Raw genomic sequence first — 25647 nt, forward strand, 5'->3', positions numbered from 1 at the left:
AACAACTGTTTCCCCCCAACTATACAGCTAAAATTAGTTGGGCCCCCCAGACAGATGGGCCCTTAAACCATTCATGAGACATGCCAGCTATTTAACTCACAGTGCTGAGAGTCAAGGCAGGCATTCTTCGACTGAACAATGAGAAATGCATCTCTAGTAATGACTGGAGAGTAGCTGAACAAAGAGCTGCCTGCAGGGGACCAGCAGTCCAACACCCCACCCACTCTTACGCTGTCAGGCCACAGTATCCGACGCCGGTCACCTGGACCCAAAAGATGTGATTTGTAACCTTCTATCACCTTAAAGATGTCCAAAAGTCAGCATTGTAAGAGGACGCACAGTTAGTGTAGTGTACGCGCGAGGGAGGGTGCGCGCTTCATCCTGACGTAGCGCCGCTCGCTCCAGCGCCGCTCCGCTGTTGCGCTCAATACCTTCATCATTAAATCAAATCAAACGTGGCGATCTTTCGCCGTGATTTGACATCGTGATCTTCGGGAGTCAAGGAGATGACATTTATTGTCAACGTGAGTATAAATGTGGATTGCTTTTTATTATTTAAGAGGTAATGTGGTAAACACGGTGTGGTGAAAGCTAACGGTACTGCCCGCTGGCAAATCTTACATCACTGCTGCTGATTCAGATTTAACCAAGACGGTAACGTTACTTTTGTTAATTATTAAGACGGAACTAACGCAACATTACCGAGTGTTGTTATTTGAATTATTTTAACGTGGTAGCCTAAGATACAGACGTTGTGGACGTGTGCGCGTGCACAGTTATCTCCGCTCATATACGCCCGTTTCTACGCTCGCATAGTCGTTGTTAACGTTAAAGGTTTGTATTATGAGGTTTTACTGTATTGAAGGTGGTTTTCTAAGTCTTTAGAATAGTGCATGTCCGGAATCATGGCCTAAAAGAGGCCCATATAAACAAGCGGTCATTGACACGCTGTAGGTTTCTTGTTTTGGTGCTGATTTGACATCATTTAATTATGCTTTCTCTTGGCCTTGATTATGATGGTGCATTGCATTTTCTTTATTAAAGAAAGAATATACACGCGTTAAAATCGCTAAATAGGCCAACAGATGCAGGGCGTGCTGCTGTTAGTGTTATGTCAAATATGCCATATGATTCACCGTGTGCGCGTGAGGCCTGTGTTTGCGCATATCGATCACAGCGCCAGCGGTGTGTGAACCATCACCACATGAAAACCTCTGGCTTTGTATTATATATACGATAATATCGGAGGGGGAAATCGATTTTAGCGAACGAACAGCAGCATATAGGCCTAGGCCTGTTTATGTACACATATGTGTGTGTTTGTTAATGGGCGATTTTTCAATGTTGTTAACTTTTCTGTCCACTATGTTGACTTTAGAGAAAAATTAATCTGGCATAGTTTAAAATACATTTACTTTTTATTTTTAGTAGTTTTGTTAGGTGTCATTATCATAAGGGTTAAGAAACATTCAATTTATTTTTTATTAAATATGTTTATGGTTAATTTTCTTTTAGCTTACAAACAAACAAATACATATAAGAAATGCATCATTATACCAAATACTCTTTTGATAAATAATATGTAATAATTTTTTCAAGATTTTATAGTTGTCAAAAGTGTCACTCCAGTTACCGGCATTTCCCTCAAATTTCATCTATAAATATTGTTCTAATGCCCATTACATTCCAATAAATTCATCACAGGCTTACAAACATTAAACTTTAATATTTTTTTGACTGTGTAACGATGGCAATTTATTTTGTTACATAACGGACACAGACTGAAATCTGTTTCTTCCTGTCTCTGAAAGAACTTTCTAGTCCGATTCCATTAAACAAAAGCAGCTTGTGTTCAAGAGAGGACGGGGAGATGTGGTCATTTAAATTTGAAGCTTATTATTAATTGGGAGGGGACAAAACTGACCATAGTAAAACTGACTGTAGAAACTACAGTATTTTGGTTTTGCATACTATTTTTCATAACAAATACCATAGTTTCATTAATTGAAATCATAGTTATATGAGAGTAATAAGGGTGTTCTGGGAAATGTTGTGTTTGAATAATTACAGAAGGGCTTTTCCTTGCTGAACAGGAGCTGGATGTTTACTTTCATCACATTTACTTTCTACAGCCATGCTGAAGTTACACATTATTGAAAAAAGTAAATCTTTTATCTGTAGAAGTCTATTCAGAGAGATAGCTTACTCATTATTTTCTGACTATAACCTTTAAGATTTCCAGGCTTTTTTTTATACAGCTTCAAGTTTCCTAAATGGCTGTATGAAAGTAAGTCTTGAAATTACTATATTTTTTTGTCACCGCAGCCTGTAATTCAGTTAGTTAGTCTCTTCTTCTACTGTAAAAAAGAAAGAGGGTCAATCATTTAGAATAAAATTGCATATTAACCTTGAATCATCTAAAATATTCTACTAAAAAACAATCTGCACTTCTATACAAAATTCACTACTCAGTTGCTTATTAAAAACAAGCTTTGTTTGTGCTTTAAAAAAAAAAAACCCTGAAAATGTGTGTTTGTGTGTGAGAGGCATGCCATCTTGTTGCCGTCTGTCTGCAGCTGTCTGTCTGATCTTGTAGTTAAACGCCCAGTCTGTGGAATGTAGTAGCTGTCATGGCCTGTACTTATGTAACAATGAGACGAGAGAGAGAGGGGGGAGAGGGGGAGAGGGGGAGAGGGGGAGAGGGGGAGAGGGGGGGGGGGTATTTTCTACACCCTTTACCAGCCTCTCTGTCCCTTTTTCATTTTATTTACTACAGCGGTAGATTAGGATGTTGTGATGTAGCTTGACTGGTGTTAGTAATTTCAGCCAAATAATTGCCCTGGTCAATCTCACAGTCTATTATTTGTTGCTCCATACAGTATGTCTAAGTGGTGTGTGACTGATTTGATGTAGTCAGGCTAAACTGAGTCATGAATTGCTGGAAATAGCTGCATCAGTCTGTGTGGACTTATTTCAGGTCTAAGATACATTTCAGTGTTTCTCCTGCAATGTCAAGTGGAACTTATCTGCATCCTGTTTTGCTTCAACATAGTTTGTTGTTGAGACCCTAAGAACCGAGAATCTTCGTTAATCATCTTAAAGTTGCAAAGAAATGGAAGAAGCTTCAGATCTTTGCTTCCGCATTGTGACATACGCCCAAGCAAAACGTATTATTGAAAAAGAAAAAAGGTTGGATGGGGACATGGTTGTGAGTCTGAGCTTGTAATTAATTGTAAGAACGGGTGGAGTTTAAGTGGACTAAATGATTGGAGAAGTCTGACTTTGATTTTTTTTTTTTTTTTTTTAAGAATTAGCTAATAGAGTAGCAATGAAAAATCACCTGTCACACTATTTATGTGAATATATTTTAATCTTCTACATTTCAGCTAGGAAATCTTGCAGACTGGATGACAACCCATTTAAAAAAAGAAAATAGTTTAAAGAAATGTGATTCAGAATATATAGCCTATTTCTTGCCTTTAACACATAGACTGGCAGGAACACATGAGTGTTATATAATGGAGTTTAATCTGGTCAGACTGCAGGAGGACTCAGTTCAGTGAGGGTTCTCATTGACAGAGAATCTTTTGCTGTTGAATGACGCATAAATCTAATGGGCTCCTCTATTTTGAGGTAAATTTTTCGAGCAACAAATGTAAAATCTAGTGACAACACTGACCCAATAGACCCAAGACTTCTGTCAGCCTGCCCAAAACTCTCTCACATTGGCCCTGGGCCATCCTTATTGTTGAGGCGTCCACTACATAGAAAATTAATGCTAATAATCTATCATTATAATACGTCCATGCAAGTTTAGGCAAGTAGAAAAACCATAATCATTTTTTTTCTTGGAATTTATTTGCACCCTTCTGGATTATGTCATTGATTTTGCCTTGTGACCATACAATGGTATCTATCACCAACACTGACAAACACTCATTGAGGCTTTCAGATTATGTAAAATGCTCTACTGGCGGCATGGTGGCTCAGTGGGTATCACTGTCGCCTCACAGCAAGAAGTTCCCCGGTTCAGCATGGGTATCCTCACGGTGCTCCGGTTTCCCCCACACAATTCGAAGACATGCAGGTGACTTGGACATGCTAAATCGGCCGTAGGTGTGAATGCGTGTGTGTGTGTGTGTGAGTCCCAAGCTATGTAATGGGGAGGGTTGGGAATAGATCTGGCAACCTACACTGGAAAAAAACATTGCCAAGAAAATTCACGGTCAGTCTTGCGCATGTCATAATCACCAAGAGTTGGATACGACTGAAATGGTTAATGAGAGAGAATATGATCCACTACTCCACAGAGATGATTTTAGGTCATTGTCAAGGTTTGCTTGCCCTCAGCCTAGGCTATTAGCCTACTTTTTGCTGTATCTGTCTGCCCCAACTACAGGTCACTGAGCCACAGCCATTTGCTCCTTCACGATTTCCAGCTGTCTAAAATTAGGTCAATGTCCAGTGCTCACCCCTCCCTTCCTATCTAGTGAATCTATAGTAAAATCAGCACCATTTGTACACCAGAAAGAAATATTATGAATATCAGTTTGACCAAAATAAGAGCCAGGGTGAGAGCTATGGTCCTGTGGGATTAATTAGCCCTTGTGCCATTACTGCCTTAGTGCTTGTGCGGGTGACACGAGCTCAGCTTGTGTCCTTTCCTTAATCTCACATTTCCTGTCCAATTTCTTCTGTCCCTGTAAATAAAAGTTGCAAAAATATAAAAAAGATCGCTGTTAGAACTGAAAGTGAGATACTGTAGTTTTATGTAGACCTCACCATCTCCATTACAAGTAAAGCTCTTATTATGTGAAAATGATTTACAATATATTGTAAAGACTAATCTGGAAAAAGTAAACCGTATGTATTTCATTTCTTTTTTTAAAAGTTGTAATGTAGAATGGTTCTCTTCACAATTCACCTCAGTGTTACTGTAAATGGTGTTTAAGAATAAGTTTAAGAACATTTGTGTTAGTTTAAATGTATAACCTTTTATTAAATATCAAATAAAATGATAAAATATGTATTTACTTGTAAGTTTATTCAAAGTATTATTCATTGTCTACATCCTGAGTCTATTATCATCTATGGACTATGAGCAGATGGAGGCAGAAGCCTGTAAACTGGATTTACTTAATTATTGTTTTGTTTGTTTGTCTCTAGGTTTATTTTGTCTGGTTTTGGCACTCATGATTTGTCCCAGCGGATCATGCTTTATGTAATTTTTGTTGTTGAAAATTATATGATTATTACACAATGCCAAACTAAAATGCCCTGTCCTCTTATGAACACCAGATAACTTCATGTCGTACTGAATCCTGTCTTGTCTTTTTTTCCAGATGTTTTCCTTCCGCCAAGAGATCCTCTTTAACCTTTTCTTTAACGTTCCTCACTCTCCAAAACCACGGATTGGCATTGGACGTGTGAACTAAAGTCTTCTGAAAACCACCTTCTGCAAATATCTAAACATTCTTTGTCCTCATCCACACCAGGAGAAGATGGACAGTCCACCTAAGCTAGCCGGGGAGACTCTTATTGTCCACCACATTCCGCTGGTTCACTGCCAGGTTTCGAGCTCACGACAATTCTGTGGTAATCCGTTGAAAAGGAACAGTAATCCCTTCAGCTGCCCGGAGAACCTGGGATTGATTCGGACAACCTCCCTACCTGAGAGAGACATTCTTCAGCGGGAGGCGTTGGTGTACAGCAGTCTCATACAGACGTCAAGCAGCAGCCTTAGCTCTAGTGACACTTTTGGGGATGGAGGAATGAGAGGAGGAGAGAAACGAGGAAGAGGAGGGAGAGAAGGGAGTATGGCAAGCGACACTTCCTCTTTCACCTCAAGCAATTCCGAAGATCAGGCTCAAGGCTTGCCAACGAAGACAGGTGAACGGCCAAACTCGAGACGTAACCCCTTTATGCTCAACACTGAAGATGAAGATGATGAGGATGAAGACAATCTGAATGGATATTTGGAAGACTCCTCTTTTCACCTGCATGGAAATTTGCATGAAATCTCAAATTCAGTGCTTGCAAATGAAGACTTGCCCCCTTTCCATCTACATGACTTTGGGTTCACCGCTGAACCTTTTCTCTTGCATGGGTCTACAGAAAAACAGTGGTGTTCTACAAATGGGCCTAGTGGGGAAACAGAGACCAGAGACCACACAATAGGTGGGACTTTTGATTTGTCTACTCATATGGAGGGCCTGAACTTGCTGAGATTAGATAGCCAGCGGCGCCACGGAAGCAGTGGTTCCACCCTTTCAATGGATTGTGGTGAGCAAGAATGGGGTGAGGATGATGATTATGAAGACCATTCCATGCAGGGCGGTAGAGGAAGTTCAGAATGTTCCAGTCTGGCAGCACCACACTGCTCCTGTTGCAACCTTTCTCAGCCATACCCTGAACCTTTTCAGGAAACATTTTCTGAGTGTCACCAGGGCTACGGCAGTGATTCCTCCTGCAATAGCTCGGATGGAGTGCTGGTTAACTTCAGCACGATTTTCAACAAAATGAACAATGTTGTCCCGGCCAAGCCATTGCTCAATATCAATAGTTCTGATGAGCAATCTTGTGCCTCATCTGTGTCTGGGCTCATTGAGATGTGCGGGACAGAATGTAGCAGTGGACATGGAGCTTTCTACCTGGACTTACACACGTCCCCAATTGAACCCCCTCAGCATCCTTCGGCCACTCAAGAACATGCAAACTCTTCCTCTGTATCTCAGCCACAAGGTGCCACTATTGAAGTAGATGCCAACTGTAACTCATACCACAACCTCCTTGGAAGTGAGGGACTGTCCTCTGCTGAAACCTCTGCCAATGACCTCACCTCGTGTCTTCAAAGCCAAGCTCGCTTGGTTGTAGCAACACAGAATTACTACAAGCTTGTGACGTGTGACCTTTCTTCCCAGTCCTCTCCCAGTCCGGTGGGATCATCGGTCACAAGCTGTTCAGATGAGCACAGCAAAGGAAGCCCCACTCAGCCAACAGAGTACTACCTATTTCAACAAATGAAAGAGGACGAAGACGAGGAAGATGCAGAACTGGTATATTATTTACTTTATTTGGTGTTGACTTGTTGTATTTAGAATTTTGTGCCATGCCTCATTCTGTACTCCATAGCAATATGACACTACCTTGAACATTGTATCTTTTTCTTTCTTTTACCAGAATGAAGAAAAGGATCCAACTGAGATTGACTCTACCCATGAGAATGTAATTGAGGGGCAGGTGTATATCAACATCTCCCCACCTATGACAGCCTGCAATTCAGTTGGTACTTCAGGGAGCAGTCGACCTCTTTCTCGCAGCTACGATCGTATCCTGGACAAGTCTCCATCTCCTCGCCTTGGATCCTTGGAGCGCATGCTCAGCTGCCCTGTTCGGCTCAGTGAGAGTGCAGCTCCAAGCCCACCTCCTCCACCACGTGTCACTTCTTTTGCAGAAATAGCAAGAAATAAGAGGAGAACTGGAGGGTCACCATCACAGAGGGGTGGCATGGAGGCCACGTCCACACACTCTCACTCTTCTGGAGAGTTCTCGCCCATCCTGGAAGGCTTTCCACAGGGTCAGAGCCACAGTTTGCCACCACTCACTCGATGCCATAGTCAAGGGAGCTGTGAGCAGACTCGAACCATAGCAGAAGGTAAGAGGAAGTTATCTCCAATATCTTCTAAAAAAGAGGATTGTTAAATTGTTAGGATGGAGGATGGTTAAAATGTTGTTTGTAAAAGCTGTTTTATTTTGTGTTGTTTTGTGGATTGACTTATTGAGTTACACTGTAGTTTCTTGGTTGATTTTGGGACTCCTTTTGACTATTTGTTGGTTGGGGAGCGACATACATTTTTATTTACTGTGAACATTTCTCTAGCATTTCAAACCTAGCTAGTAAGCACTGCATATTAGTGATTGCCCTTAACATGATTGTTTGCTTTATTATCCAAGCCAATTTGGTTAGCATCTGCTAAAAACTTAAATGTAAAGGTACCACTGTTTCCCCTCTGGCAAGTTGCTAGGCTGTTGTTAAGAAAGAGTTTTTAGCACGTTGATCTGCGGTTACTAGGGTGTTCTGGGTGGTTGCTAGAGCATTGCTATGAAATAATTGATTGTTCCTTACTGGCCTTAATCAAAATAGTCCACCTAAAGTCTCTGATATTCTAGTCTTCTAGGCACTGTATGACTTTGGACCCAAAATGTAAATTCAGTCATTGTTTATTCCTCATGTCTTTCCCAAACCATATGACTTTCCTCCATGTAAAACAAAAATATCTCCAGAATCTCCTTTCATTTTCTGTGGAGGAATGGATGTCATGTGGGTTTGGAACAACATGAGGGTGAATGAAATATGACATAGCTATGCCTAATGTTTGGGTAAGATATTATTTTATATATGGCATTTTTTTTACAGTCTGCCAGGTGAAAATCAAGTCTAATACCTTAGGAAAGTAATAGCTAATACTAGCTTAGGAAAGTAACTATCTTCTTCAAGCTGCATTATTTAAGGTTTATTTAATGTCTGTAGCACAAGTAGTGCATGAGTTGCATGCTAAAGTTTAATACTTAGGAAAGCAAGAGAAATAGGCAGTGTTAGGCAAGCTTGTGTTGTGTTACTGCAATGGATGTTAATTCTCCTTAATGCTGTGCTGCCCCTGCTGGCTGTGACTGAGTACAGCAGTGTTACTAAGAACTCTGACATATGAGTATCCAGTCATGTGGAGCCAACAGTTTGCGCAATAGCCGAGTGACGTTTCACACACACTGTGTGCCGGTCAAAGCACACACAAACACACATACCCAGAGGTGTACACAGAGGAGCTTCATAATCAGGCTGTTTTAGACATAATATCCTGGTTGTTTGTGTATCTCTTTTGGTTATTAAGTTTTTGGAGCAGTGTTTTAAGGTATGTATTTGACAGAATTGGATGTTTTTTTTAATAGGCATGGTTCTGTTTCAGTTTCATAATACGACTCTGTTGTCTCCTTTGCTATTGCAATTACTACTGCTGAGTTTTATTCCAGCTGTTTTAAAATGCTGTGTCACTGCCATAGCAATTATCGTTTAAGTTTAGGTCAGATCATTTGCTTCATATTATAATTATATTTATCTATGACATTTAATTTTTATTTATAATGATTTAGATATGGTTTATGTCTGCATTACTGTCTTGAATGCTACTCTGCCATAGATTCTGACGCTTTGTTCTTAATCTTTATATCTCTTATTTTCTCTCGTACCCCTCTTTACTCTGCTTGTATCTCTTGTCTTTCTACCCCTAGGTGGCCTGTCTAGCTCCACGGACTCCTCTCCAGTTGTAATTCGCTATAGCAAAAATCAACGTCCGACCTCATTGCCTATTCAGCCCTTCACTTTCCAGCACCAGTTTGGAAAACCCCAGGCGAAGCCTATCCTTCCTCTTCTGGACGGATACATCAGCCATATGCAGGCTCGAGGGGCTGCAGCACCTGAGGGTGGTGAAGATGAGTCAGAAGAAGACCACAAGTCACCTCACGACAACTCCAATGCACCTACAACAGTGCGTCCGTCCCCACTGGGCAGTTACTCCCCTGTTCGCCTCCAATGTGCACCCACCTCTTCTGGAACCTGCTCGACATGCACTCCGACCCCGGGTGGTCCGAGGCCACCACGTTCCCTCTCTTGCCCCATCTCTGCAGGTCTTCTGCCCCAGCATACCCCAACTGGAGTGGCCATACGAACAGAGACTCCTAAAATCGCTCCCTTACCTCCTACACCACCTCCACCTCCGCTAATGAAGCAGAGTCCACTGATGCCTGCGTTGCCCACTAGAAGTCACTGTTTCCACCGTGGCAATTTGCCAACGCTTCCCAGCTCTTGTCTCAGTCCTCTTGGACAGTTGGAGCCAGCGCCACAGGAAGAGCCAGTGAAAGTTTTACCAGCGTGTGTGACACAGCGACAGCCTAATGGTAGGTTCGGAGCAAAATGAGTTAATTCAGACACAGTTCTAGATACTACTGTGTTGTATATGACTTTATAAATGAAATGTTATGAAACTTGAATTATTTTATAACATGAATATGGTTTGCCTCGTTTTATATATATGTATATATATATTAGAGTTGTCAAAAAGTACAGACTTCGGTACCAAGTCGGTATTGAAATTTTAAAACTATTAAGCGGAACCGTAAACGCATCCGATGAGCACGTGAACACAATGGCCAATCAGAGATGTCTGTAATTGGCTACAATGATCAACGCACGGGAGCATTATATATATATATAAAAAAAATTTTTTTTATTTTTTTTGCTTCTGAATTGTATAGGCCAAAAGATTCATACATTTCACTATCTGAACAAAGCCTTAGCTCCCATACTTAGACCTTGGCTTTTCTTTTCTTCAACTGCTGCTAACAACTTCTCTTTTCTGTCCCTCCTGCTCTCACTTCTGCCCATGTTTTGCATTCCATCACTTTGGCATTTCAACAATTTCATCTTACCCTTGTGTCTGTTCTTTCCTTTTTTCTACTTTTCCCTGTATATGTACGTCCATCCCTCTTACTGCCCATTCACCAATACTTCATTCTTTCTCTTCATATTCCATCTATCATTTGCCGCCATTCCCTTTTCCTTCCATTTTGCCTTCCAGTGCACCACCTCTCCCCCCAGGCACTCAAATGGAGAGAGTACAGGCGTAAGAACCCTTTGGGTGTGGAGCGCGGTAAAGACGGCCATCATTCTCTCTCTTGTGCTTTGGAAAACAAGACACCTGGAACTCGTGTCATGCGACGCAATGTGTTTGATTTCCCTCCAACCAACCAACCACTCAGCTTCGGCAGACTGAATGGTGCTGAACCAATTTCTGTCACCCAATGGGCATTTAGGGGGAGGAGCTGGAAAGGCGGCTGGGGTGGGGGTAATTTTGTTTGTAGTTAGTGAACACTTAAGTTTGACAATGACGTTATCTTTAGACTGTTTTATGCAGCACACTGTCTGTTTGTCGTATGTTTGCATTTATCTAACTGATGTGGTTTTTGTTTATAGGTCAGTCATTGAGGCAACTGCCCCAGTGCTACAGCGACTTCCTGCCTGATTATTTCTCTCAGACAGAGCGCCCCCCAGAGGAATTCTGCTTATCTCCTGATGCGAATACTGACGAATCCATTTCTATAGACCTGTTGCAGAAGAGAGGTGTGTGCTTTTTAGTTTCTGTGTAGTAACACTTACAGTGGCTCAGCATAAGATCATTTTTGCATTTTAAGCAATGTCCAGATTGACCTTTATCTCCATTAAGTAATTTATACAGCAATATAACAGCACATCTGTGGTTAATATGAACCTTATCGTTGTGGTGAACCCTTTAGCTCTTAAATTAAGTATAGGAATATTGCAATGCCGTACATACATCACTCTCACATTTGAATCTGCAGTAAATGTTAAGTGTGCCCTAGGGAGTAGAATGCAGAGAGGTCTCTTGACGTTGTTCCCACTGGGTCCTCCTGTCAATCAAACGTTGGCCCATTTGCTTTTCTCTCATCTCACAGATTGACAGGTCCTATCAATGAGAACTGCATTAGCGCATGACAGAGTGTGTGTTTGTGTGTACATACTCTTAGTTGGAGTTTAATTTTATTAGATAAATTAAATAAATAGAATATTTTCTATCCTGTCTCCTCTATATGTCCTTTTCTACTAGGTTTGGTGAAGGCCATAAACACAGCAGTGGATCTGATAGTTGCTCATTTTGGCACCAGTCGGGATGCAGGAGTTAAGGTACTATATAAAATTTAAAATAACAGAGTTAAACTCAATATACTTGAATAAATTGAAGGGTCTCACTAAAAGCTTTACCCTCTGGTCCACTTTCACTCTCTCTTACAGGCCAAATTGGGTAATAGCTCTGTTAGTCCAAACGTGGGTCATCTTATTCTAAAGTACCTGTGTCCTGCCATTCGTGAGATATTGCATGATGGACTGAAAGCGTATGTACTGGACCTGATCATTGGACAACGCAAAAACCAGCCCTGGAGTGTGGTCGAGGCCTCCACACAACTCGGTATGAGAAGAATGGTGATGATGATGATTATTATATGGATGAGGATGAAGGAAATGATTTATGTTTATCCTTTCTGTCCTAGGTCCCTCTACAAGAGTTTTGCACAGTCTATTTTCTAAAGTCAGTCAGTATTCTGAGCTGACCAATCACAGTATGAGACTCAATGCCTTCATCTTTGGCCTGCTAAAGTAAGCCTCTTTCATGTTTCACTCTCCTTTCATCTCCCTGCTTTCCCTTTCACTCTTTCTAATCACGTTCATCTACACACTGCTTATGAAAGCACATTTTTGTACCTTTCATCATTTTTTGCTTGTTAAAGCATTAACATCTAATTTACTTTTTTAATAAACGTTCTTTATTGTGTAACACGTTGGATTCCTGTCAAGGTTTTCTTGTTGAATATAACCTTTCAATTGGAAATGCGTCACATTATGGAAGCAAGATTCATTGTGAATGTTGACTTTAAAACGGACCCTTGGTTTCATCTGTGCTATTTGATCCATTTTTTTTTTTTTATATTTATCAAATATTCTGAGGTCACAGTTTGAGAGCAAACAGTATTTGTTGTTATGAATAAGGTTACTGATTCTCAGATTTTATAGTCTAATAAGCACAACAATACAAAACTCTTTTTCAAAACTCAAAACATTTTTATTGGAACTACTCGTTTTTATTTTGCTGCCTACCTTTTAGAACAGTCTTTGCTTTGAAAGTATACTTATGATGTCTTAAAATGGCGTCTTGGTAAGCATCTAAGTAGGTTTTGGAACAGATCGACAGTGTATGATCTTTATCAGCACTGTAACAAGCCAGTCCTAAAAACCTCAAACCATGCTGCCTAAAGCTCTGCAGTGTGATTCAAGAAGTCTTTAGAAGTCTTCAAAGTCTCTTTTTTTGGGGGGGGGTGGGGGTGGGGGGGTCTTGACATAGTCATCTCGGCTCCTGTGCAAACTTCTTCTTTTCCACTCCCATTAAAATTACATTCAGACACAGCGCTTTGATCATTGGTTTCAGTTATGCATTCTGCAGCATTCTGATCTCTCTCTCTCTCTCACTCTATATGTCTGTCTCACTCTGTGATGTGGTCACTCTGCTTCTTAAGATAAATACAGAGTACAGTTATCACGTTCAAGGCTCCTTGTTGTTGCACTTGTAGTATTTCACTTGTTTAAAGCGGATTTGTCTAGTCCAGGGGTCTTCAACATGGGGTCGGCACCCCTAGGAGGTCCACAGCACTACTGCAGGGCAATTTTTATTTTGTGAACACATTTGTTACATAAATTGTTTATAGCTAGTCATAATGAAGCGCTGCCTTTACATGTAATTTTGAATGTCAGTAGATGAATAAAACATTATCCAGTGATCTAATACTTTCATTTGTAATATCGGTTAAACACATTTGTTATGCCACATAACAAATTTACAAATCTCATCCTTGTATGTAAACACACACATATATGTATACATATATATTATCCTGACAAAAAAATAATGCATCACAGTTTCAACAAAAATATTAAGCAGCATAATCTTTTTTTATCTGTGATAATAATAAATGTTACTTGTACACCAAATCAGCATATTCTAATGATTTTGGAAAGATCCTGTGACAATAAAGACTGATATTGTTGAAAATTCAGAGGAATTGTTCACATGAATAAATTACATTTTAAAATGTATTAAAATGGAAAACAGTTATTATAAGTTGTAATAATATTCCACAATATGTGTGATTTTTACTGTAATTTTGATCAAATAAATACAGCCTTGGTGAGCTTAAGATACTTCTTTCAAAAACATAAAAAACTCCAAATATGATGAAACAAATATATATATATATATATATATATATATATATATATATAATGTTATATATTAATAGAATTTTATATATTATAATAAAATGTGTATAAAAATATAAGTAAATATAAAAATATATGATTAAACTAAAATAGTATTTATTAGAGTATTAAATTATTTAAATATGTTAATATTGTATTCTATACATGTTATCATAGGCTGGACGTACAAATACAGTAGTACACAACTCAATTTTTAACGGTGGGTCCCTGCTCTCTGCTCTATGTTGAAGGTTGAAGACGCCTGGTCTGGTACTAGTGTATTATTTCTGTTATTATGCAGTAATGTTCCAGGTTTGATTTTTATTCTACCTCGACTGTTTTTCAGCTTGCGATCTTTGGAATTCTGGTTCAATCACATTTATACACATGAAGGTAGGAAAATGCTTTCTGCACTTTTCTTGTTCAAGCGTAGTTGGCTTGTTCACAGTAATGGTGATGTAGAGCCAAGATTTTCAGGTTTCAGATACTCTATTGCCAGCATAATTCTAATAATTAGTGGGGTTTTTTGTGTGGCTGTCTGTTTTTTCTCTCTCTGGCATGATTCCTCAGACATCATAGCAGCACACTACCACCCATGGGGTTTCCTACCCCTGTCTCAAGGGGCGTGCCAGCCACTGTTCGAAGAGTTGCTGCTCCTGCTTCAGCCGCTGTCACTGTTGCCCTTTGACCTTGACCTGCTATTTGAGCCACACCAGCTACAGAAAGGGGAAGAACACCTGAGACGCAAAGAACAGCTGTGCTCTGCGCGCCAAGGCCTCGACCAATCAGATCGCTCCACCTTCCAGCTAATGCGAGGCTGTGGAATGTTGGAGTCTGGTGCACAGGAAATGGTAATGCTGCCTCAGAGAGAAAAATTCATGCTGAGAGAGGAGGACAGCCGGCTTAGGACGGATGGAGTGACATTAAAAATGAAACGAGATGGGCGGAAGAGTGGAGCAGAGCGTGAATCACGGGATAAGGAGGCTGGAGTTGGCAAAGAGTGTTTGAGGAAGAGTGACGCAGGGCAGATAGAGGGCGGTGGGTGGTGTGCTGGCAGGATGAAGGGAGTTGGAGAAGATTGTGAGAAGGAGAAAAGGAGAGAAGGAGATGGAGCCAAACAGAGAAACCGACAAGCTGGCTGGTGGTATCAGCTGATGCAAAGTTCACAGGTTTACATCGACAACTCTGCCGAGGGCTCTAAATTCGTGAAGTTGGAGAAGAGGAGGAAAGGTGGCATTGAAAGTCACCGGCAAAGCCATCCACCTACTAGAGAAGGTGTGGTTGAGGGGGCTGAAGCCATTCAGCAGATGGATGAACAGGTGGAACATGGTCGGACCAGCAGTAGCAATAATAATAGTGTTGGCAATGGGGTCCTCCACCAATCAGCATTGTCAGAACCCACCAAAGCTGCAAAGGGGAAGCCATCGTGGATGGGAAGTCCTCCGGAATCAGTGCTCACTGAGCTGAAGAAGAGCAAGGAGAAGCAGCTAGAATGCCAGGATGCCTATGAAGGGGTTCTGGCCCAAGCAGGAGCAGGGGAGGATGGGTCGGCACAGGTGCTCCGCTGGGGGCGGCTGTTTGGAGCTGGAAACGCAAGCAAGATCGAGAAAAGTGAGCAGAAATCGGTCAGGAAACAAAGGTGAGTTGGCAAACATCCACCTCTTTCCGTTGGAGAGTAATCCACATCAACATACGATAAGTGCATGCTTTAATGTCTGCCACATTAAATGCTTGGGCTCTTTATGGGAGGGGTATTGATTGATCAGCTGGAAAAAATAGTTCTGAATTCCAATCATATTGTTTCTCTGTGTCGTTATTGTTAATGTTCAGGTTTGAACTCTTGATATATTCTCTTAAAATTAAAACAATAATTAAAACTTTATAGTTATTGGTCTTGGTGTAAACAGGCCTTTACACATCACAAATATGCAATAAATGAAGTTGTTCCATAACTGGGTTTCATTTCCTTCAACTTCACCAAGCTTAATTTCTTTCTTTTTTTTGCCAAACTTCAATGGCTTTGTTTTCAGAATGATCTAGTTTTACACATTGCCAGCTGCTTACAACACTTTTTACAAGGCATTTTTAATATAAACTTTGCTAACTTTCTACCTTTTCTACCTACATGTTCTCAGATTGCCATCTGGTTGGTTGAGTCTTGACCGTTCTGTTTTGGATTTGGTGGCTCAGTCTGTTGGAGTGGGGAAAAAAGCAGAGCAACAATCGCTCACGTTTCAAAGCCAACAATGCCACCTTGGCCCAACTAAACAAGCACAAACACAGAATCCCCCAACACAGAGACAAGCCCTTCGGTAATGTTGGTAGACATGACTAGATTTGTCATTATCTAGAAACCAGTGCTTGGCAAGGCAGCTACAGAATTAGCTTAGGTTTTAGGCATTGATTTAGGCTGAATTCCACAAACATTGTCACTGTCATGATGCTCAGTAAACATCTTTTTTTCAATCATCTGCACACAGGTATCAACACCTATTGCTTCTGTGCCACTTTGTAATGATAAAACACAGATAAAATAGATTAAAAAAAGATACAAATAAAAAGACCAATTACAATTCGGTATGCAAATATTACAATGACGTTACTGGTGTCAGTGAGATTTTTTCATTATATTCATGTTTGCACAACAAGACTGAAATGATCAAAGTTTGAATCTGTTTGTTTAGCGCTTTGAGATTAATTCCCAATTCCCAAAAACTGAGGGTACGTTTACACAACAACGATGTACTAAAAACAGTACATTTTATTTTCCACGTACAGATGACAATGTTGTCAAAACGATCCCTGTTCGCACGGATATAAAACGACTAAAAACGCTGCCAGGCCAGTAGGTGGCGATGTCACTTTGTAAAGAAACACTACGCACCTATAGACTGAACATGTAACATTCATGTGCATGACGATACCATTTTTAACAAATTCACATTTTTGTAGTTTACACAGACGATAATGGTATTGTTTTAAAAAACCTGCACTTTGAAACCCGTTTTCAAAAGTTTGTGTTTTTAGGTCCCCAAAACGCCATTGAAATGCAAATGAACTGCCAAAACGCATAAAATGTTTTCTGTTTTTAAGTGGAAAATGGTGTCATGTAAACAGCCCCTAACTTGAATGTTTGATGAATATTAAGAGCTGTCTTGCAAACTGTGTTTCTAAGAACATTGAAAAGACATTACTGCTATACCTGATGAATTATCTCAACTACATTTTCTTTGTTTCTTTGACTCTCTTTCTCTATCGCTGTCTTCATCCCTCTGTTTTCCATCTCTTTCAGTGAAGTGAAGGCGTTATGCCATCATATTGCCACAGAGCCAGGCCAGCTCAGTTTCCACAAAGGTGACGTGCTGCAGGTGCTCAGCAGGGCAGACTCTGATTGGCTGCTGTGTGCTCTGGGCGACACACAGGGCCTTGTTCCCATCATATACGTCACCCTGATTGAGGACAGTCAGGAGCGCTGAAACTCATAGGCTCTGAAAGAGACGGGTGCGAGATGAGATGCGATTGGGGACAAAGAGGAGGGTCACTGCTTTTCTGAATATAAAAGCTGCTGCACAAGAGACGAGTCTGACGGATTCATTTTGTGCTTGCATGCGTATGTAAACACCAGTACACACACACACACACACACACACACACACACACAAACATCAAACTTTGCTGTTGTGAAAGCACCCTCTTTGTTTCAGTGAACAGCAATGATCTAACCAGTGATTAGAAAGTGTAGATCTAGTTTCTGATTCTGAGTAGTGAAATTGTTTGCAATGAGCCATCAGGTTTTGCAAAATAGCTTGTAATCATAAATGTCAATAGCCTTTTAAAAGAACTAAAAAACCAAATGAAGTTGTTAGATGACACTACTGGCGCTTATGCCTTGTCTTTATTAAATACTGTATGATTTTATGTAATCTAGATGTTAGCCAATTCATGTGTTGCGACAGACAGTGTGTGCACGTGCCCTTCAGAGGCCACATGTAACCTGGAGGTCATTCGTGAACATCTCGTTCTCACTCGCAAATAACCAAATGAAGAATAGTACATCACTGATTAAGGGACATCTTGGTTTTTACTGCAAGTCCACAGGAATTAAAACGATGAAAAAGATACAAAATTTTCCAGCCTTATACGACAAGGGAAATTAGCCTGTCCAGAGGCATTTTTCTCTCCGAACCTGTGCTGCTTTGACAGGTAAACTGATATACTACTGCTATCACCACAATCTCTGGCCCTTCATTTCATTTTTTTTTACACCAATAAGGGATAATTTACAGCAAGATTGTTTGCATGTGATGGAGTGCACCACAAATGTTTTGCTTTTCTGATACTTAAACGATTTGAAGAGATGAAATAAGCTCCATCTTTAACCTTAAATGTACTATATTCCTTCCTATAACAACCTTTTGCATAATCTGAAGGAGATACAGAAAGGGAAGATATGTCTACTTTAGATTTTTTGGTTTAAGGAGCTTTTGAATGCTTTTGGGCCGGCCTATATTTATTAAGATTGATCAGTTTGTATAAGATGAACAGATGGATGTATAGAGTTTTATGTAGTTGAATAAATGGCAAGCAACAAAAAAAAGAAGAAAAATTTAATGGGGTTTGGTGGCAGATCCCTTCCCCTTTAAATGTATTCATTCATGAGAAGATTTTCTCCAACTAACAATGTGATCATGCTTGAATATTATCCACAAATACTTTATTCTGCTTTTTGCAGTAGAGGACAAAAAGTGACATTTGGACAAGGCTGGTGAAATACCACACAAAATATTACATTGTGGTACCATATTGTGCATTAAGTTATGGCCATTTGATGTGCTAAATTCAACTCAAGGTGAGGCCTTATGGAAGGGAATGTGTATTATGTATTTTATTACAGCATTAAATTATTTCAGGACTTGAAGATGATCGGCAATTTTATTGAAAATTATCTCGGGCCCTCTATGACACTTAATATGCTTTTGCTAAAAGTAATATATAAAATCATATTTTGATTTGATTTTTTCAAATTGCTTTGAGACATCAATAGATGATTGTCAGTATGTTTTTGTTAAAACAGTTTTATGATTTTGTATTATTTTCTGTTAAAATACATTAGTCATTATTTTGTGTATTTGTAATTGTAAATATGTTGCGTTCTCATATCCTCAAAAGGAAAATGACATTATTGACTGGTTATTAACAGCTTTTAATGCTAACAGTTAAGAACGAAAACCATTCAAATGTACATTATGTTGTTATGGGATGTTATAAGTAGAAGAAAATGCTCTCACACAAAAAGCTGCGCAATCTAGATTGTAGTGCTGCTGCTTTAGGTCAATCTTGGTCACTTAAGGTTTGTCTGCTGGTCTTCCAAATACGCTTTGCTTTTCACTGAATCCCACCTTGTAAATATAAGAGAAAGGGAGAGAGAGAGAGAATGAGAGAGAAATAGCTGTCCAGTGCCTTTTTGAACCAATGTGTCTGCTAGTGAGATTCAAGAGTGTTTCCTCACAATTGGTTGGTGCCATTTCTTATGTATGAGGTGGGAGTTAAAAGAAACTGGCATCTGTTTTGGATATAGCCTGTTGTTTCTTTTCCATGCAGATTGTTAGAGGATAAACACCAGTGAAAGAGGAAGGCTTAGTTGGGAGGTTAATGTATGTTTGTGCAATGTTCTTTCTCTCTCTGTCCCTCACTCTATCTGCTTTGATCATCCCAATATTTCTGGCCTGTATATACTGTATGATACCTGTAGCTCACCTGACTCTCCTGTTGTTCTCCTATAACATTACCATAATGTATGAATATCAATAACAAAGTGCTCATGTGAACACAGATGCAGGGCGTCCTGTCTTTTTTCCCCCTCATTTTGAATTTTTGTCTAAATAAGAACAATCTTTTGATTATTATGGCTCATTAATTGTTTTAACAAATAATTTGCATTTTACAAGATCCATGTGTCACTTGAATCACAAAACAGTTACACTGACATTTCACTGATTAAGTTAGTTAATTCATAAATAATTTTGAAGCAAGTATATAATTTGGCTGTTAGGGACATTTCTCCACTTAAACATGGATCAGAGTTTCACACTACGCTTAACCTTTGGTTAAGGCACTTTTAACCCTGGGTTAAGCATAAGATAGGCTTGTATATGGTCATTTATCTTCATAATAAAATTTACAATTATTTTCGGTTCATTACTTGAACATGGATACAATGAGTGTTTTCAGTGACCCTGACCCCTGTAAAAATAAAGTTACTGTAATAAAAAAATAAAAAACCTGTTGATGATGATGATTATTTTAACTGATAATATTTTAAAATGTATGCACCTCTATACTAGTGAAAACCTTTTCAAGGAAGACATTTTTATTATTAACAAAAAAGAAGAGTATGTTACAAATACTACAGTATACAAGGAAATGCAACAAATGTAACAGAGTTGCACACTAGGGGGATTGATGCTTTTCAGGAAGACATCAACCACCAGTCCTGTACAGCATGAAAAACGTCATGCGATGACGACACACGCACCAACATGGACGAATGAAGAGCGTCAAAACAAACTCCATGCATAAGGTATGGAAAAACAAACATGTAGTTGTAAAGCAAACGGTGCATTCGACTACAGGTGTGGTGGTGATGTTGAGGAGGTAGGAGCCAGTGATCAATGCGAGTGTACAGGAACATCACGAACGAAGTCTGCTAAAACGTCACGTGCGTGTGTTGACAAATAACGCTACAGTATTTTTGGAACAATGTGACAACACTTAGTGGAGACTCGTTTGCAGGTAAAGCTGTATTTTTTCTTACAGACGGATTATGTAAGCTTTTTTTGTCAGATAAAGTCCCTCCCACTTTGAGCCTTGTTGTTTATTGCCCTGCAGAGACAGACTCGAAGTTATGAATCATACTATGGGTGAGGTTAACGTAATGAATATTAAGGAGGCTGCGTGATATTCGCCTACAGTAGGCCTATACAACGTAACATTTATGAATTAGTATTGATAAGGAAAGATGCAACAACAGCGTGACCTGCTGATTAATATTTATATGAGACTTCGCCATAGGAGTATTCGCCAATTCGACAGTTAACTGACAGCACCACTGGCTCGATGGTGTTTTAAGCACCCAATGGCTCCTTAGAGGCAGCTAACCCTACCCTCAACCTTAAACCTACCCATCCCCTCGCTGCCTGGAAGGCGCCGTTGGGGGCTTAAAACACCAAACACCGCTGTCAGTCGTCATAGCTATTTTCAGACGAAAACCTTACACGCTTCATGTATTCAAATAACAGAAATACTGACTGTATTTAGTAAGTTTAGTAAGTTTTAGCCGTAGCCTCTAAAGCAGTAGGCTGTAGAAATCACTTGTGTCTTTTCAGGTTCACAGTATGCTTAATTTTGTTGTAAGTTACCTGAGATCGGTGTGACGGGTTCGGTTACAAATCGCACGTGTTGACCTTTGATGTTGTTGTTGCTATATTCATAGGTTGTTTGTGAGAACTATCATTCCCTCCCCCTCATTTCTTACCATCATGGCTGAACTTTCCCCCAGATCCCACACACACACCGTGTCAACTCTGCAAATGGCAGTGTGCTGGCTGGCTGTACTTGAGTTGTGAAGAGAAGAGCATTGAGTGCTGTGTGTACGCATTCCAATACCAGAGAAGGCCCGGACACTGACTGTCTGCTTCAAAGGTTTGAGCTACATTTTTGTATTCCTAACAGTTTTCTAAAACGTAAATACTTTATCTACAACTTTGATTTCTTAATTGGTTGATAATTTATTACAGAATATGTTAATTATTAAATGTAGTCTGCATGTGGCGACTTTTTTTAATTATTTTTTTTATAAAATGTTTGCGAATCTGTTTACATTCCTGATTGTTGTGTAGGCATGTAACGTTAGTGGAGAGTGTTTGAAACGGTTGCTGTGTGAACTTGATCACTTATTTCAATACTATTAGTGTATTATTGTAGAAATTCATAATATTTTAAATGAGCTTTTAGTTTTATATTTTCAGTTTTCATTTTGATTTCAGTTTACATGTTAGTAATTGTATGTGCTTTTGTCATTTTTTTTATTTACCTTTAAATACCTTAAGTATTTCTATTTACCTTTATTTTTATTTCAGTTTTAGTTATTTTAGTACTTCAACTTAAATGTATTTTATTCCAGTTAGATGCTAAGGCAACATCATTTTCTTTTTTTCATATAATATATATATATATATATATATATATATATATGTGTGTGTGTGTGTGTGTGTGTGTGTGTGTGTGTAATATATAATTTCAAAAATATATATATTTAATTAAGCTTATTTAAGCTATATATCTTTAGAAATCCAATACAGCCTATGAATGATTAGCCTTAGCTTTTAATATCATACAAGTGAAGCAGATGCACATGTGGTTGTATCATAATATTGCACACTGATGCCATCTAGTGTTGTGCACACTTTTGATAATCTAATGTTTTTTTTCTTTACAGTTAAATGCTTACAAAAATAAAAGGGACCATCATCTCATCCTACAAGTACGATCAAAATATATATTCAACCACTATAATGGGCTGACAGCTCTTACTCTTATCGTCCATTTGAATGCATCATCGAAGCCCATGGGGTAAGAGAGATGCCATCACAAATACCCACTACAGACTGTTCAAGGGAACAGTCTACTCCAGTTGACTCTAAATCAGTAAGCGCCTCAACAGGAAATAAGGACATTCCTGCGTCAACTACAAGTGATCACACTGACCAGTTAGAAGTCACAGAAGAAGCTGTTTCCAACACTTTGACCATGAAAAGCAGTACTATATCCAGTAGGCCCAGGTTTGGTGCCGGTGTTCAGGCTAAAGAGAGACTGAAGTTTATTCTAGGAGCTTCTGAGGATAATTCCTCTGATGATGAGCCTTTGGTTCTGGGCCAGGCCACCATACTTCATCCCGCAAGCACAGAGACACCTAACCCAGTACCTACCATGCCATCAGAAGTGCCGTCACCCCCGAATCCATCAACCTGTTTGAGGTGAGCATCCTCAGAGATCTTTAAATGTTGTTAAAGTGTATACATGGCCGGTCTGATTAGGTTTCAAGCTGCAGATGTGCTGTTGACGTGACATATGGATTTTAAAGGTGTGCAATGAAAGACAAATTTGGCTTTACAGAAAAGGAAAGGTTTAGAATTCTATTTAAATCAGATCTTGAATTCAGTATGAAATGAATGCAAAAAGACTAGTGCAAATTTTTCCTTTGGGGCCTCAATATGACTCACAATCTTGGTTTAATAGTTAACTTTCCTGTCTAGCCCTTAGATTTGTTTTTAATATCGGTAGGGGACACTATGCACCACATGAGAGTCCAATGTCAAACAGGACAGAGTAATGGACCAGAAGTACAGCCATATGGTCATTCTCAGCACACTCTGTGATCACGTGACTTTCTCATGCTTGTCACCTGTTAAAGTGACATGCCACACATTTCAGTACTATTAATGGAAGCAATGCTCCCGATGTTGACTTACAAAGTCATTCTCATTGCGTTTCAGTGTAAAAAACATTCTTCCAGATTGTTTCCAGAGACAAAATACCCTAGACGTATATTTAGGGTTGAGCTGGGCCGAGATGTTTTGATGTTGTCTCCTGCTATTCGTGTGTAACCCGAGGGTTGTTGTTCTCCTCTTCAACAAGTCACTTACTTGACAGGCTCAATTGGCTGGACTCCCACAGAATCAATGGATAAAGGTTGATAATCTAGAGCAGGACATACACATTTTGTTTTTCTCGCAATGGAAATTAAACTTGAAAGGCCAAAAGGTAAGGTCATTCTTTTGGTGACATTTGTCTAGTATGTTCAGCAATTTGGCTAAATTTATTGCAGTGTGCTGTTGCACAAATGTTTGCACAGATTGTAGGTTATATAGCTTTCAGAAACTTGTTGTTTAACTGAGATTTTGCAAGAAATGTTACTCCTTTGCAGTTAATTTTCTGGAGAGAAACTAAAAACAATGACTATCCATGCTAGGTTTATAGCATGTTTTTCTTAAACAAGTGGTGGTGAATGGAGGTCTTCATTGACATGGGGGAGGGTGCATGAGAAGGAGGGAGCAAAAGAGGAACAGGGAGGGAACATAAAAAGTGTTAGCTGTTGTTTTTCATCTCCTGCGTTTATCATCTGATACTTCGCCATGGACGGAGAAGGAGGGCAAACACTCAACTGGTTTCAGTGCCTCAAGAGGTTGGTAACAGACCAAACATGCACTTTGTTCTCCCGTTTCTTAGTGGACAGTATGTTCTTGGCAAGTGTAGCATACTGGAAGAAAAAAGGGGTGTAGTTTCTGTTGTTGTTCCTAGTAGTGTAGCGTAACAGCAGCGTGTGAGTTTATCTAAGTGCACAGTAGTGTTAGAATAGAGTTTTGGAATGCAGAATGTAGGTTGCATTTCAGCAAAATCTTGCACAACTCTGTTCAAACTGTGCATGAAGTGTTAGTACGTAATTTAACCTGATGATGTTAGCATGTGTCTCTCTGAGATCATATAAGCTTTAGGAGCAGAGAACAAATGAAAACTGGAGAGATAACAGCAATGTTTGAAAAGTTCTCCCGTTGTCACATCCAGTTCTTCAGATAACAGTAAAAACAAACACATCTGCTCATCGTTTGTGGGCAGGTTAGACGCTGGATAATTGAAAACAGACAGATTATGCTCAGAATGTAACATAATTGTCAAGAAAAGGATTTTTGTCGATACTCTACAAAATTAGGCAATTACAAAAAATAGGTATTTTTTTATCAAGCAAATAGTTTTAAATAAATAACTGTTTTGAGTGCTCAATAAGACTGCATAAACCATTAACCATTTAAAATCTAAAATGATGCTAGGGTTGCACAATATACAGTGCCTTGCGAAAGTATTTGGCCCCCTTGAACTTTTCGACCTTTTGCCACATTTCAGGCTTCAAACATAAAGATATAAAACTGTAATTTTTTGTGAAGAATCATCAACAAGTGGGACACAATCATGAAGTGGAACGAAATTTATTGGATATTTCAAACTTTTTTAACAAATAAAAAACTGAAACATTGGGCGTGCAAAATTATTCAGCCCCCTTAAGTTAATACTTTGTAGCGCCACCTTTTGCTGCGATTACAGCAGTAAGTCGCTTGGGGTATGTCTCTATCAGTTTTGCACATCGAGAGACTGAAATTTTTGCCCATTCCTCCTTGCAAAACAGCTCGAGCTCAGTGAGGTTGGATGGAGAGCGTTTGTGAACAGCAGTTTTCAGTTCTTTCCACAGATTCTCGATTGGATTCAGGTCTGGACTTTGACTTGGCCATTCTAACACCTGGATATGTTTATTTGTGAACCATTCCATTGTAGATTTTGCTTTATGTTTTGGATCATTGTCTTGTTGGAAGACAAATCTCCGTCCCAGTCTCAGGTCTTTTGCAGACTCCATCAGGTTTTCTTCCAGAATGGCCCTGTATTTGGCTCCATCCATCTTCCCATCAATTTTAACCATCTTCCCTGTCCCCGCTGAAGAAAAGCAGGCCCAAACCATGATGCTGCCCATGTTTGACAGTGGGGATGGTGTGTTCAGGGTGATGAGCTGTGTTGCTTTTACGCCAAACATAACTTTTGCATTGTTGCAAATGTTTGGTGTGTCTCCCAGGTGGCTTGTGGCAAACTTTAAACGACACTTTTTATGGATATCTTTAAGAAATGGCTTTCTTCTTGCCACTCTTCCATAAAGGCCAGATTTG

The 25647-nt window shown here is 39.5% G+C and overlaps 2 protein-coding genes across 7 annotated transcripts in view; both read left to right on the forward strand.

The window, feature by feature from the left end:
• The first annotated feature begins 378 nt into the window (after positions 1 to 378).
• rusc2 (RUN and SH3 domain containing 2) lies at positions 379 to 19711 on the forward strand. 2 transcript variants are annotated; one of them, XM_084114678.1, is made up of 12 exons: positions 379 to 524; positions 5343 to 7055; positions 7180 to 7654; positions 9286 to 9951; positions 11027 to 11173; positions 11679 to 11755; positions 11864 to 12038; positions 12121 to 12226; positions 14226 to 14272; positions 14450 to 15518; positions 16015 to 16191; positions 17172 to 19711. In XM_084114678.1, the coding sequence occupies exons 2-12, from the start codon at positions 5502 to 5504 to the stop codon at positions 17353 to 17355; spliced, it is 4677 nt and encodes a 1558-aa protein (XP_083970804.1). In that variant the 5' UTR covers positions 379 to 524; positions 5343 to 5501; the 3' UTR covers positions 17356 to 19711. The 2 variants fall into 2 exon arrangements, with proteins under 2 accessions (XP_083970804.1, XP_083970803.1); XM_084114677.1 differs by lacking the exon at positions 379 to 524 and adding an exon at positions 10632 to 10829 and having other exon boundaries at positions 5369 to 7055.
• Positions 19712 to 20369: 658 nt separating this feature from the next.
• Positions 20370 to 25647, forward strand: part of acacb (acetyl-CoA carboxylase beta) — a 32023-nt gene continuing 26745 nt past the window's right edge. For 3 of the 5 annotated variants that reach the window (XR_014606260.1, XM_084114679.1, XM_084114681.1), the window contains exons 1-3: positions 20394 to 20671; positions 21438 to 21580; positions 22377 to 22914. Coding sequence is in view for 4 of the 5 variants with exons in the window: in XM_084114679.1 (XP_083970805.1) it covers positions 22520 to 22914 (395 nt within the window). In the remaining variant the exon portion in view is untranslated. Of the gene's footprint in view, positions 20672 to 21437; positions 21581 to 22376; positions 22915 to 24008; positions 24123 to 25647 lie in introns of those variants that run through there. The other 2 variants (XM_084114680.1, XM_084114682.1) reach the window with 2 other exon arrangements.

This window comes from Abramis brama (genome assembly GCF_963993115.1).
Source record: "Abramis brama genome assembly, chromosome: 5".
Lineage (NCBI taxonomy): Eukaryota > Metazoa > Chordata > Actinopteri > Cypriniformes > Leuciscidae > Abramis > Abramis brama.

Excerpts from the sequence above, each read along its gene's own strand:
- rusc2 (XM_084114677.1), top strand. The coding sequence starts at position 5,502 with ATGGACAGTCCACCTAAGCTAGCCGGGGAGACTCTTATTGTCCACCAC. Across the intron at positions 9,952-10,631 it reads GACACAGCGACAGCCTAATG|TGCACCACCTCTCCCCCCAG; the intron begins GTAGGTTCGGAG and ends TTTGCCTTCCAG. Across the intron at positions 10,830-11,026 it reads CAGCTTCGGCAGACTGAATG|GTCAGTCATTGAGGCAACTG; the intron begins GTGCTGAACCAA and ends TTTTGTTTATAG.